This window comes from Halichoerus grypus, unplaced genomic scaffold (assembly GCF_964656455.1).
Source record: "Halichoerus grypus unplaced genomic scaffold, mHalGry1.hap1.1 HAP1_SCAFFOLD_92, whole genome shotgun sequence".
NCBI classification, from domain to species: domain Eukaryota; kingdom Metazoa; phylum Chordata; class Mammalia; order Carnivora; family Phocidae; genus Halichoerus; species Halichoerus grypus.
The window spans coordinates 72,134-88,282 of record NW_027555023.1 but is presented as its reverse complement, the minus strand read 5'-3'; the positions used below and the strand labels follow the sequence as shown (position 1 = coordinate 88,282).

Sequence of the window (16,149 nt, the reverse complement as noted above, 5' to 3'; positions counted from 1 at the left end):
TTGGTGGGAATGCAAGCTGGTGCAGCCACTCTGGAAAACGGTATGGAGGTTCCTCAAAAAATTAAATATAGAGCTACCCTACAACCCAGCAATTGCACTATTAGGAATTTATCCAAAGGATACAAAAATACAGTCTCAAAGGGATATATGCACCTCAACGTTTATAGCAGCATTATCAACAATAGCTAAATTATGGAAAGATCCCAAATGTCCATCGACTGATGAATGGATAAAGAAGATGTGGTATATATATATATATATATATATATATATATATATATATATATATAATGGAATATTACTCAGCCATCAAAAAGAATGAAATCTTCCATTTGCAATGGTGTGGATCAAGCTAGAGTGTACTATGCTAAGTGAAATAAGTCATTCAGAGAAAGACAAATACCATATGATCTCATTCATATGTGGATTTAGGAAAGAAAACAGATGAACATATGAGAAGGGGAAAAAGAGAAAAAGGAGAGTGGGAATGTAGCCATAAGAGATTCTTAATGACAGAGAACAAACTGAGCATTGATGGAGGGAGGTGGGTAGGGGATGGGTTAAATGGGTGAAAGGTATTAAGGAGGGCTCTTGTGAAGAGCACAGGGCGTTTTATGTAAGTGATGAATCACTGAATTCTACTCCAGAAACCAATACTGTACTGTATGTTCACTACCTAAAATTTAAATAAAAAAAAAAAAAGACACATTTTTCCCTCATGGTTCTGGAAGCCAGTCCAAAATCAGGTGTCATCCAGGTACCCTCTTTCTGAAGGTTCTAAAGGAGAATGTGTTCTAGGTCTTTCTTTTAGCTTCCTGTTGCCAGAAATCCTTGGTGTTCCTTGGTTTGTAGATTCATCATTGATGAATCATTGCTCCAAATTTGCCTCTGTGGTCACGTGGCATTCTCCCTGTGTATGTGTCTGTGTCTCTGTTTTCCCTTCTCATAAGGACACTGGCCATTCTGGATTAAAGCCCACCTTCATCATGGATGACTTCATCTTCATTTGATTACATCAGCAAAGACTCTTTTCAAACAAGTCACATTCATATGTACAAGGCGTTAGGATATGACCACATCTTTTGTCAGGACATAATTCAACCCAAAAAGGAGCTTTGTTTCTTGGCTTCTCAACTTCTAACAAAGGGATCAGCTGACCTCTCAGTCACCCAATACTCGCATCCATAATGATACTGGGATATCCTGATAATTCCCCTATAGTCACTCATTATATGCTGCCCTGTCTTATGCTGCCCTCAAGCTCCATAAGCTGATCCAGAATTAAAAGCAGAATTGATATACCATAGCATATATTTGAAAATTGCTAAGAGGATAGATCATAAAAGTTCTCATCCCTAGAAAAAAGAGGTAACTATGAGCGGCAATAGATGTTAACCAGACTTATTGTGGTGATGATTCCACAGTATACACCAGTATTGAATCATTACATTGTATGCCTAAAACTAATACAAATGTTATGTGAATAATGTATCTCAAATTTAAAAAGGAATTTAAATACTAGAGGAAAAAATATTGTGTCTAAACTATTAAACAGTATTGGTAAATGGAAGTTAAGTAGAGACAACAGTTTCACTCCCAGTCAATTTGGCAGGAAGAGATTGACTACCTGTTGATGTCACCTCTCCGGAGCCTTCCTTTTTGGCTGCCTTTGGGGAGCCAAACTCTGAATACTTCAGCTGAGGTTAATGAGTTACATGGGACAGGACACTACTGGGACCACTAAAAACACACACATCTTCAGTCCCTAAAGCATGTACTTTCACTCTGGTGACATAAAAATATCCCTCAGATATAATAGTAGCCCTTTTCTTCATGGGCGGATACCATAGAATTCACAGATTCTAACTTCTCTTTAGCTGCAGACTCAGTTGTCCACTGTAATTTATCCTTGCTACCCCTTTTGGATTAAACTGTATTTTGTCTAATATAGGTATATCTACTCTTTCACTCCCAATCATTTAAGAACCAGAAGATAGGGGCGCCTCGGTGGCTCAGTCGGATAAGCGGATGCCTTTGGTTCAGGTCTTGATCCCAGGGTCCTGGGATTGAGCCCCCTGTTGGGCCCCCTGCTTGGTGGGGAGTCTGCTTCTCCGTTTCCCTCTGACACTCCCCCTGTTTGTGCTTTCTCTCTCTCTCTCTTTCTCTCAAATAAATAAATAAAATCTTTAAAAAATATATTAGCAAACCTAATTCAACAGCAGATTAGAGGTTCATACACCATGATCAAGGGAGATGTATAGCAGGACACAGGATAAGCCAACATATAAAATCAATAGATGTGGTACACCACATTAGGAGAATGAAAGGGAAAAATCATATGACTATCTCAATAGATGCAGAAAAGCATTTAACAAAACACAACATCTTTTCATGGTAAACACGCTCAACAAATCAGATGTAGAAGGAATGACCTCAACATAATAAAGGCCATATACGACAAACCCATGGCTAACATACTCAATGGCAAAGTGTGGGAATCTTCTCTTCTGAGATCAGAAACAAGACAAGGATGCCACCTTCACTACTCTTACAGAACACAGGAAGTCCTAGCCTGAGCATCTGGGGGGAAAAACAGAAATAAATGGCTTACAAATTTTTTTAAAAAGTGAAATCATCTTTGTTTGGAAATGATATGATCTTATATAGAGAAAATCTTAGACACCACCAAAACACTGTTAGAACTCACCAATAAGTTTAGTAAAGTTGCAGAATAGAAACTCAACATACAGAAATGAGTTGGCTTTCTATACAATAGCAACAAAATATGGGAAAAGATTTTTTCATTCCATTCACTCTAGCACCAAAAACAATAAAACACAGGAATGAGTTGATCCAAGGAAGCAAAAGATCCATACACTTCAAACTACAAGATTTTAATGAAAGAAATCAAAGAAGAATTAAGATATCCTGTATTCATGACTTGAAAGATTTAATACTGCTAAAATGTCCACACTACTCAAAACCATCTATAGATTCAATGAAATCCCTATCAAAATTTAAGTGGTATTTTTCACAGATAGAGAAAAAACAATCCTAAAATCTGTATGGAGCCACAAAAGTCCCCAATTGTCAAAGCCACCCTGACAGAGAAGACCAAAGCAGGAGGCATCCCACTTCATGATTCAAACTATATTATAAAGCTCTAGTGATCAAGACAGTATGGTACTGGCTGAAGAAAGAGTCACATACAACAAAGGAACTGAATGAAGAGCCCAGACATAAACCCAACAAACATAGAGACAACTAATATATGACAAAGAAGTCGAGATATTCATGGAGAGGGCGCCTGGGTGGCTCAGTTGGTTAAGCGACTGCCTTCGGCTCAAGTCATGATCCTGGAGTCTCTGGATCGAGTCCCGCATCGGGCTCCCTGCTCGGCAGGGAGTCTGCTTCTCCCTCTGACCCTCCCCCCTCTCATGTGCTCTCTCTCATTCTCTCTCTCTCAAATAAATAAATAAAATCTTAAAAAAAAAAAAAAAGATATTCATGGAGAAACATAGTCTCTTTAATGAATGGTCCTGAGAAAACTGGGTAAGTACATGCAGAGAAATGAAATTGGAGCTTTATACTCTACACCTCACAAAAATTAACTTGAAATGGATTGAGATGCAAATGTTAGACCTGAAATTGTAAAACTCCCAGAAGACAACATATGAGAAAAGGATTCGTGACATTGGACATGTTCACATTTATCAAATGAGGGTGCTCTAGCATTATCCTATCTACAAACTCGCCCACTCTTTGTGATCCAGTTTCAACCCTAAGCCTGAATACGACACCAAGAGCACTAGCAACAAAAGCAAAGCATTAATAGGTGAAACTACGTCAATCCAGAAACTTCTGCACAGCAAAAGAAACCATCAACACAATGAAAAGTCAACCTATGAAATGGGAGAAAATACTTACACATCTTCTACCTGATAAGGGGTTAATATCCAAAATATATAAGGAACTCATGCAACTCAGTGGCATAAAACCAACAATTCCACTTTTTTAAAAGGACAGGAGAACTGAATAGACATTTCTCCAAAGAAGACATACAAATGGCCAAGAGATACATGAAAGATATTCAACATCACTAATTGTCAGGAAGATGCAAACCAAAACCACAATCAGAATCATTCACACCTGTTGGAATGGCTATCATCAAAAAGACAAAAATAACAAGACAAATACTGTGTGATTTCATGTAACTGTGGGATCCAGAAAAGCTGAACCTATAGATACAGAGAGTAGAAATGTGGTTACCAGGGGCTGAGGGGTAGGAGAAGTGGGAGATGTTGGGCAAAGTGTACCAACTACCACTTATAATATGAATAAGTCCTGAAAAGCTAATGTACAGCATGGTCCATGGTACATGTAGTTAATATGATTGTATTACAGACTTGAAAGTTGCTAAGAGAATAGATCTTGCATGTTCTCACCACAGAGAAGATAGGGTACTTATGTGATGGGATGGAGGTGTTAGCTAACACTGTGGTGGGAACAACTTTGTTATACATAGATACTCACATTTTCTACTCCTAAAATTTGCTCAATGTTACAAGTCAGTTCTATCTTAGTATATCTGGGGAAAAATAAATAAACACAAGAGATATCATTCCATTTTTTCATCCCACTTCTTATTCCTCTCCTAAGGTCAGATTTTTCCTGCTATTTAATACAAAAATCCCTCTACAGGGGTGCCTCGTGGTGCAGCTGGTTAAGTGTCAGACTCCTGGTTCTGGTTCAGGTGGTGTTCTCAGGGTACTGTGATCAAGCCCCCAGTAGAGCCCCGCTCTCAGTGCAGAGTCTACTTAAGTTTCTCTCTCCCCCCTTCTCTGCACCTTGCCCCTAAAATAAATAAATATATATATTTTTAAAAATCTCTCTACAAAGTTAATTAATGAGAGTATTCTAGAATTATCTTATGTAAAAACACAGCCCACCATTTCTGATCCAATTTTAAATCCAGAGAATGAAGGAATGCCATTTCTAAATTTTTTAATCTGTGTCTGTCTATTATGACAGCAAAATGAGTATAGTTTGTTCTATTCTGCTCTTTAGTGGTGTGAGATTTTATCAATAACAGATACCCCCACCACCTTCTGGTAAGTGGTTTTTTCTTTGCAATGTGACCTGAAGGAATAAACTGTCAACACACACACTTGGGTATATTTGTACACATTTCAGAACACATTGGAAATACATCATTTATTATCCTGTCACATCAAAGTAATACAAGCTAAAGAAAACATATTTTCTTCTATTATTCATCTTCACCAAAAGATTAAGAGATTAACCTACAAGAGATTGCAGGCGGAGTACATTTATTTGTGCACATGCATATCTGTGTGTGTGTGTGTAATAATATACTAATATATATGTTACTTCAATCTAAGTGCAAGCCAAAATGTAACATGTTGTGGTGGAATTTGAGGAGAAACATTCTTTGGGAACTATACGATGGTTTTTCCAAGAAAGGCAATGAATCAAAGGAGAGGATGGTTTCGTGCTAAAAACAACACATTGTAGCCAAGATATTTAAATACAAAAAAACAAGAGTTCTCATTTCCATAAATTAATAAAGAAGCTTTCCCAAAAGAATCTTGCAAAACTATTTCAATGTTTCTAAATGCTTGAAATGGGGACTGAAAAGTACATGGAAAGCACTGTTTATGACCTGCTACCACAGAATCAGGAGGAGCTCCTGAGAAAGGCTTTGACAACTGATCACGACATCCCATTGATCATGAGGATCCCAAATAACCCAACCATTAGACATGTCCAGGATGCTTCACTGAGACTAAAGACACAGGTCAAGAACGGAACATCATTCTCAAAAGAGCTTAAAACTATCCACAGAAATGTTGCCTAAGCAGAAGAACTCACACTTATTAAAGACCTCGTAGATTTCAACCAGTTCACAATGGTTAAAAAAAATCCAAAGTGTAAATCAATGGAATTAAAAAATTTTTTTTAATTTTATTATGTTATGTTAGTCACCATACATCACATCATTGGTTTTTGATGTAGTGATCCATGATCCATTGTTTTCGTTTAACACCCAGTGCTCCATGCAGTACGTGCCCTCCTTAATACCCATCACCGGGCTAACCCATCCCCCTTCCCCCCTCCCCTCTAAAACCCTGTTTGTTTCTCAGAGTCCATAGTCCCTCATGGTTCATCTCTCCCTCCAATTCCCCCCCCCTCATTTTTCCCTTCCTTCTAATGTCCTCCATGCTATTCCTTATGTTCCACAAATAAGTGAAACCATATGATAATTGACTTTCTCTGCTTGACTTATTTCATTTAGCATAATCTCCTCCAGTCCCATCCATGTTGATGTAAAAGTTGGGTATTCATCCTTTCTGATGGCTGAGTAATATTCCATTGTATATATGGACCACATCTTCTTTATCCATTCATCTGTTGAAGGGCATCTCGGCTCTTTCCACAGTTTGGCTATTGCGGACATTGCTGCTATGAACATTGGGGTGCATGTGGCCCTTCTTTTCACTACATCTGTGTCTTTGGGGTAAATACCCAGGAATGCAATTGCTGGGTCATAGGGTAGCTCTATTTTTAAATTTTTGAGGAACCTCCACACTGTTTTCCAAAGTGGCTGTACCAACTTGCATTCCCACCAACAGTGTAAGAAGAACCCCTTTCTCCACAACCTCTCCAACATTTGTTGTTTCTTTCTCTGTCCATTTTTGCCATTCTAACTGGTGTAAGGTGGTATCTCAATGTGGTTTTGATTTGGATTTCCCTGATGGCTAATGATGATGAACATTTTTTCATGTGTCTGTTAGCCATTTGTATGTCTTCTTCAGAGAAGTGTCTTTTCATATCTTCTGCCCACTTTTTGACTGGATTATTTGTTTTTTGGGTGTTGAGTTTGAGAAGTTCTTTATAGATCTTGGATACCAGCCCTTTATCTGTAGTGTCATTTGCAAATGTCTTCTCCCATTCTGGGGGTTGCATCTTTGCTGGGAAAATTGGACAGCCACATGCAGAAGAATGAAACTCGACCATTCTCTAACACCATTCACAAAGATAAACTCAAAGTGGATGAAAGACCTCAATGTGAGACAGGAATCCATCAAAATCCTAGAGGAGAACATAGGCAGTAACCTCTCTGACATCAGCCACAGCAACTTCTTTCAAGATACATCTCCAAAAGCTAGTGAAACAAAAGCAAAAATGAACTTTTGGGACTTCATCGAGATAAAAAGCTTCTGCACAGCAAAGGAAACAGTCAACAAAACAAAGTGGAATTAAATTTTTATAAAGGAGCAAGTGTAGAGGCCCAGGGCAGATCCCCAAACAGGCCTCAAGGGCATATTACTTGTTCTGAATGGAAGCTACTTGGGAAACAGCAGGTGCAAGTACATCACACCCTCCTCTGTGCCCCTGAAAGCAGGAAAAAAATTCCCCCATGAAAGGCACCCAACAATCACTACGAAGTAAAAGACATTGTTATCACCACAGGTAGGGACCTGAAAGTTGAGAGCGCTATAGAAATAAACTTTGCTATTTTTTTATGAATCTACTGCCTCAGCCCAAATTCCAATTAGAATTCCTTCCTAACTTTAATTTCCAAGCACCTGTTTTCTTTATCCTGTCAATTCCCCACACATTTCTTGTCTCTGTATAAATGTATAAAACTGCCTGCCTTGATCATTTCTTTGGGTCTCAATTTCATTATTGGGCCTCCATGTGCAGGTTATAAATCTTTAGGGTTTTTTCTCCTGTTACTCTCTGTCATCTCCATTTAATTCCAAAACAACTGGAAGAACTCTGGGGGAAAGAAGGAAATGTCTCCCTCCCCAAAGCAAGTGTCCTGTCCCTAAGGCCACCTCAGGGACCCCATCCCCTGACCCCTCTGATCAGCAGTCATTCATCCGCTCATTTCTGAATTTACACAGAGCCCACCTTCCCAGCAAACCACATTTCCATACACAGTGGTTCCCAGTCTGTAAGACCAGGTCTGAAATACGCTACAATACCACAATGATGAAAGAAGCTCTCACCTGTATTACAAAACAAGCATCCGAAAAGAAGTCACCTGCAAAGGAAAGGGTTCTATAACCTGTTCCTCCCTCCTTGGTGAGCCTGGACAGAGCAGAACTCTGGCAAAGAGTAACCACGAAATGCACAGACTACGAACACATGAGGGTCTTACGGGGCTGGCTGTACTCTGATTACTGACCTAGTAGTAATTTCAGCACCATGCAGAGGGTCCGGTCAGAACCTACACTCTACGCACGGCAGATATGCTACCAAATGACAGCCCAAAAGCCAAACAGGGCTATGAAGGCAGGGACACAAAATCTGAGAATCCCGAAGCGTCTCTGTGCTGACTTGTCCCACACTAGTTCTGCCTCACATTTGAGAAACAAACTGCTTTCCATTGCAGTGAGGGGGTCTCCGAAGCTGTCTGACGGGTCTGGGGCCTCCTGCATGTACTCTTGCCATTTTGTGTCCTTTGATAATTGGTGATATATCATCTGCTGGTTAAGAATTGTGTTTCATGTGAGCCCGACTGACATTTTGGGTCTCTGCAATCACCCATTACCTGAGCTGAGGGTGTGCACCCTGTGTTCCTCAGAAAGCAAAAGAGCTGGAAGAATCCATGAATTGCTCTAGAGCATCATGATCACCCTGACCTCCATGTGCTAAAGACGGATGGAATAAAATAATTTAGCCAAGCCTTGGATACAATCCCACAGCCATGCCACAGTTATTGGTGAAAATTCAAAAGCAAACAGTCCAAATAATATTGGTCGCAATTTACACAACCCTGTAGTCTGTTACAGCCAAAGAATGGAGAGCACGCGGTGGCAGATTCTAACATTAGAAAAATGTTACAGAATGATACTGAACTTGTGTTTGGACTTCCAAATAATTTCTTTTTTATTTTAGCATGTATCCCAGAGGTCTTTGTTCTCTATAATTTATTCCCATGTAACATAAACATGCAAATGCCATTCAAACATTCTCTTAAAGAAAATAAATGTTTCACCCAGGGCTCTGTGTGTCCTTAAGAGCAGAGAAGTAGATATTCATCCAGAATAATAGGCTGTGTGGTTTCATGAGACCTTGAGGGTTTTTGCACCAAAGAGAGTTCATTTGAGGGATTTTAAAGTGACCATTTGGGTATAACCCTCAGGATGTGGTTGAAACATAATGGAGAGTGGGAAATTTGTCACATCAGGGATAAAGAGTATTACAAAACTGTTTTTCTACTGGCATACATGAAACATCACTATGGTGTCAAGCTATATCCCAGGTGTTCAAGTGGGAACATGTGATGCTGTTAGCGATGCAGAGAGAACCTGACCGTGTGCATAATCTCCCCTGGCTGGCATTTCCAGCCTCCACATGCTGTCTCTATACAAAGATCACTTGTCATGAGCATGACCAGCTCAGGGGGTTCAAGGCCCTGGAGGATGCTGGTTAGCTGTCAGGATAGGGAACAGTAAGTACACTTGTTATGTATATGTGTCCAGTCCAAGACACAAACACATTACCTGCACTGGGCTACATGTTGGAAAAACCTACCAAGACTCAGAAACACTTCTATGAAGATGGCATTGACAAAGCTCCAGCCTCCATGGGAAAATACACTGTTTGTGACAACACACATATACAAAAACCCAGATCCATACCCCAAAACACATTTATGTGCAAACTGAGCTTGAGGTAAGATCTTTGGGCAAGAATATCAGATTCAACTATTCTGGGATGTTTATATTTATTACTCTTAATTCAGAATTGTATGACAGTTCATACCGAGATGGCTATTTTGAAGCTTAGATACATGGAGATGTTTAATAATTAATGTACAACTTATTTTTTCCTTAAATTTTCTCCTGGTGAATCTGGTAAGCTCCACAGTAAATGGGATTCCTTATGAAATAAGGTCATTTCCCATATTTTTATAATATGTCACTGCATTCAAATTGTATGGGTCCTTTGGCAGATGTGAGATATAAAAGCCTTTATCAGTTGATGCCTCAATCAAAGAATTTATAAAATGGTATGGAGACAGTATCTAAATGTATTTTACCCTTGAAACTTTTGCTGCATTACTGTAGTTAAAATGGATAGAATATAAAATAAGATTTGGGTCATATACTGTTCAGATATGAGAATGTCCTCAAAAAGTCATTTTTAATGAACAGGATGGCACACAAGCAACTTGTGTCCCTCACACTGGTGCTCGTCCTGCTGTGTACAGAATTGCACGTAAGCACCGCCTAGTGCATTACCAGCTGAAGCTCCCAATGTCGCTGGCAGGCATGCCTCACGCTGTCCCCCTTTTGTGACAGAAGTCTACATAAAACCATTGTTACACTAGTGACATCACGCTAGGGCCTGATATCTAAATGGTTTTGTCAGGATTCATGTCAGCAGGCTTTTCTTTGAGCTGTTTGTTTTTCCCACAGTTGCCCACCTACTTCTATGAGAAAGCTGTGATACAGGCAACCTACAGACCTCGTAAAAAGAGCCATGATCACAAAATGCAAGAGTAAGACATATGCCTCCAACAATTGCCAGAAAATGCTACAATGTTAATATTTCTTGTAGTGTTTTATTGGTTCCTGTTCTTATTTTCCCTATGCCTATATAGGATGTGTGTGAATGTCTTCGTGCATGTAGAAATGGAATAGTGTTACCAAATGATTGGGGGCTGGTTAAGAAAAACCTGTGGAGCGTTTTAAAATAACAATATGATGCAGGCGCTCTGGGAACACTGAGGCAGCCTCTCTGGAGGCCTCATGAGTCTATGGACTTAGATTTTGAGCACTCACTTGCATAAAAGAATCAGGTAAAGAAAGTCCCTTGAGAGTTGTCAGAGGAAACTTTGGATGACATGGAGGGGGGGACACAATCATCTTAAGTGCTCTGGCATTGAACATCTTCCATCAAAGGGTCTTCCCTCCCAGTCATCTGGAGCCATGGCCCCTCCAAAGCACCTTCTTCATTGCTCCCGTCACATCCTTGTTCCTCAGTGTATATATGACAGGGTTGACCATGGGGGTGACGATGGTGTAGAACAGAGAAATGAACTTGCCCTGATCCTGGGAGTAGTTGTTCCTGGGCTGGAGGTAAGCACAGATGGCCGTGCCATAGAACAGGGAGACCACTGTGATGTGGGACCCACATGTCCCAAATGCTTTCCTCTGCCCTGCAGATGACTTTATTCTTAAGACTGCCCTGACAATCCGACCATAGGAGAAGACGATTAATGCCACAGGTATGAGGAGAATGATCACACCAACTAAGAAGAGCACAGATTCATTCACAGTGGTGTCAACACAGGCAAGCTTGAGCAGTGGGGGGACCTCACAAAAGAAATGGTCTATTTTATTTCTCCCACAAAATGGTAAAAGGAATGTGAGCACTGTCTCCAATGAGGAGTTGGCAAAACCAATGGACCACGATGCAGAAGCCATGAGGGCACAGAGACGGGGGTGCATGATCACTGTGTACTGCAGGGGCCTGCAGATGGCTGCATAGCGGTCCAATGCCATGACCCCTAAGAGAATGCATTCCGTGCCTCCCAACCCTAGAGAAATGAAGAGCTGAGCCACACAGCCACCAAAGGAGATAGACTTGTCTGCTCCCCTGAGATGAACCAGGAGCTGCGGGACAGTGCTGGTCGTGTAACACAGGTCCAGAAAGCTTAGGTTGGAGAGGAAAAAGTACATGGGAGTCTGAAGATATGGGTCCAGGTGGGACAAGGCAATGATGGTGGTGTTTCCCAGCAGAGTGAACAGATAGAAGACCAGAAGAACCACAAAGAGGACTAGCTCCAGTTGAGGCCGGTCAGAGAAACCCAGCAGGATAAACCCAGTGAAAGAACTGCCATTTTTCTGTTCCATCCTCTGTTGGCACATGTTTCCTGTCAGGACCAAGAATTTAGCAATTTTTAAAAGAAATAATAAAAAAATAATCAGTTGGAGGGGAGTGGATCTACCATGTTAAAGACAGGGCCATTGGATTTTATCAGTAACTATTTGAATAAATGAGGTACTCGTTTATATTGACATAGTTTATACCAATATAGGTCCACATTATCACAAAAAGTAATTATTTAATATAAGAAAAATCACACAAAAGACCTGTGTTGGCATCAGTCATAGGTACAAAAGGTCTTTCATTCTGAGCTTAATAAGACTTATATAAGTACTATAAGTATGTACATACATTTTAGAGAGAATGGGGCTGAGGGAAAAAGAAGGAGAGCAATCAGAAAGAATCAGAAGGAGATACAGACAGAGAGAGAGACGTTATTGTAAATATGTATCTCATGATTCTACACAATTTGATTTGCACACACCTCACATGCAATAGAATATAATACAACATAATCGCAAAAATGCATTCAGATACAGGAATTTAAGACCTAGAATGTGCTTATACAGAGAATACAATTTCATTCAAAATATCACTACTAGTTCTGCATATAAACATTTGGGCAGAATTGACTCTCTAATATATTTATGAAAGATATACCTTTTTATTTTGTATTGTAGCAAAACAATTAAACACTCCATCAAGGAGAACAACACCATCTAAATACAGTGCTTCACTTTTCCCTAAACATGCTTAAAATTACTGTACCAATTTGTCGGGAACTCTGAAAAGTCATTGGTCATTCATAGGTAGAATCAGAACTCTAAAATCTGGTGGCCAAAACTTTCCTCTTCCTTCTGCAGATTTCTATTTCACACATTACCAACAAGAGTTTTAAAATTCCTGAAAGAGGTAGGATTATTCCCTATCAACATTCTAATCAGAATAAACACGTTCAAGAGTTATCCAATTGTGTAATCTATGTACACAGTGTAATGCTTTACATCACTCCCTCTGATGCAATAATTACATAGATAATAACATAGAGATAAAAACAGATACATTCTCAAGGCAAAGCAGGTCAAAGCGCTATAAAGGAAACCTTAAATTAGTACAAGGAAAGGCATAAAGAAAAGGATATTTTGGTAGTATACAAAATGTCAGACATCCATCGTCATCAGGCTAATTACCACCTTTCTAGAAGCTATCCTTAAGGGTTGTACCCAACACATGCCAGGTCTAAGGCAAGTCTGATGACCATTTTCATCCAACTGCCTACTACTGAAGAAGCATAGTTCTAAACCAACTAAAGAGGCATCAGAAAATTATTCTAGCTCTATCTTATTCAAATGATTAGGCATACACTACACTTTTAGTTCTTCTAAGACTTTAAAAATCAGAATTGGGTTTGATTTTAGACCCATTGATGTGTGAAAGAAACGGTACGAAACTGGCATAAAATAAGTGTCCATAAAATCCAAATAGAGAATGTAGTATTTCACACTATTTTATACCTCCTTTGATTTCCTATAAAGAGGTATTCGGTGGTATCCACACAAAAAAATTCTTAATAGAATTAACATATAAAAGTATTTGAGACAGTCTAAATGTGTACAACAGGGTATATCCCCTGACTCACACCTGCTCAGAAGAGCAAAAAAACCAAACCATGGTTCAGTCTCCTGCACACATGCACATACACTTATCTGAAATAAATTGCTGGCATTTTTAAATGTGCATAAGAGGGGCACCTGGGTGGCTCGGTTGGTTAAGCGTCTGCCTTCAGCTCAGGCCAAGATATCAGGGTCCTGGGATCAGGCCCCATGTTGGGTTCCCTGCTCAGTGGGGAGTCTGCTTCTTCCTCTCCCTCCCACACCCCTCCACCCCACTCATGTGTTCTCTCTCTTACTCTACCTCTCTCAAAAAGAGAAATAAAAATAAACAAACTAAATAAATAAATAAAATCTTTAAAAAAAAATAAAAATAAAAAATAAATGTGCCTAAGAAAGGAAACAGTCACCAAAGTGAAAGAAGGCAGAAATAAAATGCTAACTCATCCAAGAGAAAAACCAATCACATCATGTACCACTAGAATATAATAATGATATATTTTAACATTATTATATCAATTAGGACTAAGAAGACAGGTTAGAAAAGATAAAACCCTGGTAAAATGAACTTCTGCAAATGATTTGCTGCTTTACAAGATTATATATGTGTGTATTACCACCTCACAACAATCAGAATGGCTAAAATTAACAAGTCAGGAAATAACAAATGTTGGTGAGGATGTGGAGAAAGGGGAACCCTCTTTCATTGGTGGGAATGAAAGCTGGTACATCCACTTTGGAGAACAGTATGGAGGTTCCTCAAGAAGTTAAAAATAGAGCTACCCTAGGACCCAGCAATTGTACTACTGGGTATTTACCTCAAAGATACAAATGTAGTGATCCGAAGGGGCACGTGCACCCTGATGTTTATAGTAGTAATGTCCACAATAGCCAAACTATGGAAAGAGCCCTGCTGTCCATTGACAGATGAATGGATAAAGAAGAGGTGGTGTGTATATACAATGGGATATTATTCAGCCATCAGAAAAAAATGAAATCTTGCCATTTGCAACAGCGTGGATCGAACTAGAAGGGTATTATGCTAAGCGAAATAAGTCAGCCAGAGAAAGACAATTATCATATGATTTCACTCATATGTGGAATTTAAGAAACAAAACAGAGGATCATAGGGGAGGAGAGGAAAAAAATAAAACAAGATGAACCACAGAGGGAGACAAACCATAGGAGATTCTTAATCATAGGAAACAAACCGAGGGTTGCTGGACATTAAGGAGGGCACGTGATGGAATGAGCAATGGGTATTGTATAAGACTGATGACTCACTGAACTCTACCTCTGAAACCAATAATATATGTTAATTGAATTTAAATAAAATAAAAAAATTTAAAAAGATTATATAGGGGTGTGTGTGTGTGTGTGTATCTGAAGGAATGCTAATTGACTACCTATCTGACCAGTATGAAAATGAATATGATTTTAAGTTGAAAAATAAAATATCAGGCAAAGCAGATGCCCACCAAAAGAGAAAAAAGAATGTGACTGTCTGAATGTTACAATTGCTTCCAGTGTCTTCCTGGAGAGCACACTGGGAGGGAACTACAATATTCATGTCATAGTCTACCATCTCACTTCTATTTTTTTCTCATTATATTCATGAAAATTATTATCCTTTAGTAACACTGAATATGGGAAAGATCAGGTTGTACATTCATTCTCCCATCGATTCTCAAGAGTATGTTCTGCTCACATGAAAAATTGCTCAACATCGCTCGGCATCAGGGAAATCCAAATCAAAACCTCAATGAGATATCACCTCACATCAGTCAGAATGGCTAAAATTAACAAGTCAGGAAATGACAGATGTTGGCGGGGATGCGGAGAAAGGGGAACCCTCCTACACTGTTGGTGGGAATGCAAGCTGGTGCAGCCACTCTGGAAAACAATATGGAGGTTCCTCAAAGAGTTGAAAACAGAGCTACCATACGATCCAGCAATTGCACTACTGGGTATTTACCCCAAAGATACAAATGTAGGGATCTGAAGGGGTATGTGCACCCCGATGTTTATAGCAGCAATGTCCACAATAGCCCAACTGTGGAATGAGCCAAGATGTCCATCGACAGATGAATGGATAAAGAAGATGTGGTATATATATACAATGGAATATTATGCAGCCATCAAAAGGAATGAGATCTTGCCATTTGCAATGACGTGGATGGAACTGGAAGGTGTTATGCTGAGCGAAATAAGTCAATCAGAGAAAGACATGTATCATATGACCTCACTGATATGAGGAATTCTTAATCTCAGGAAACAAACTGAGGGTTACTGGAGTGGTGAGGGTGGGAGGCATGGGGTGGCTGAGTGATAGACATTGGGGAGGGTATGTATTATGGTGAATGCTGTGAATTGTGCAAAACTGTTGAATCACAGATCTGTACCTCTGAAACAAATAAATTATATGTTAAAAAGAAGAAGAAGAAGAAGAAGAAGAAGAAGAAGAAGAAGAAGAAGAAGAAGAAAAGAAGAAGAAGAAGAAGAAGAAGAAGAAGAAGAAGAAGAAGAAGAAGAAGAAGAAGAAGAAGAAGAAGAAGAAGAAGAAGATAGCAGGAGGGGAAGAATTTGAAGGGGGGGAAATCGGAGTGGGAGACGAACCATGAGAGACAATGGACTCTGAAAAACAAACTGAGGGTTCTAGAGGGGAAGGGGG

General features: G+C 39.5%; 1 protein-coding gene across 1 annotated transcript; it reads right to left on the bottom strand.

Moving 5' to 3' along the window:
* Positions 1–10,955: 10,955 nt before the first annotated feature.
* Positions 10,956–11,909, bottom strand: LOC144380704 (olfactory receptor 2B8-like). Its single transcript, XM_078065544.1, has one exon. The coding sequence runs from the start codon at positions 11,907–11,909 to the stop codon at positions 10,956–10,958; it is 954 nt and encodes a 317-aa protein (XP_077921670.1).
* Between the last annotated feature and the right edge of the window lie 4,240 nt (positions 11,910–16,149).

What these genes read in the sequence shown, in the direction of transcription:
- LOC144380704 (XM_078065544.1), bottom strand. Translation starts at nt 11,909, where the DNA reads ATGTGCCAACAGAGGATGGAACAGAAAAATGGCAGTTCTTTCACTGGG.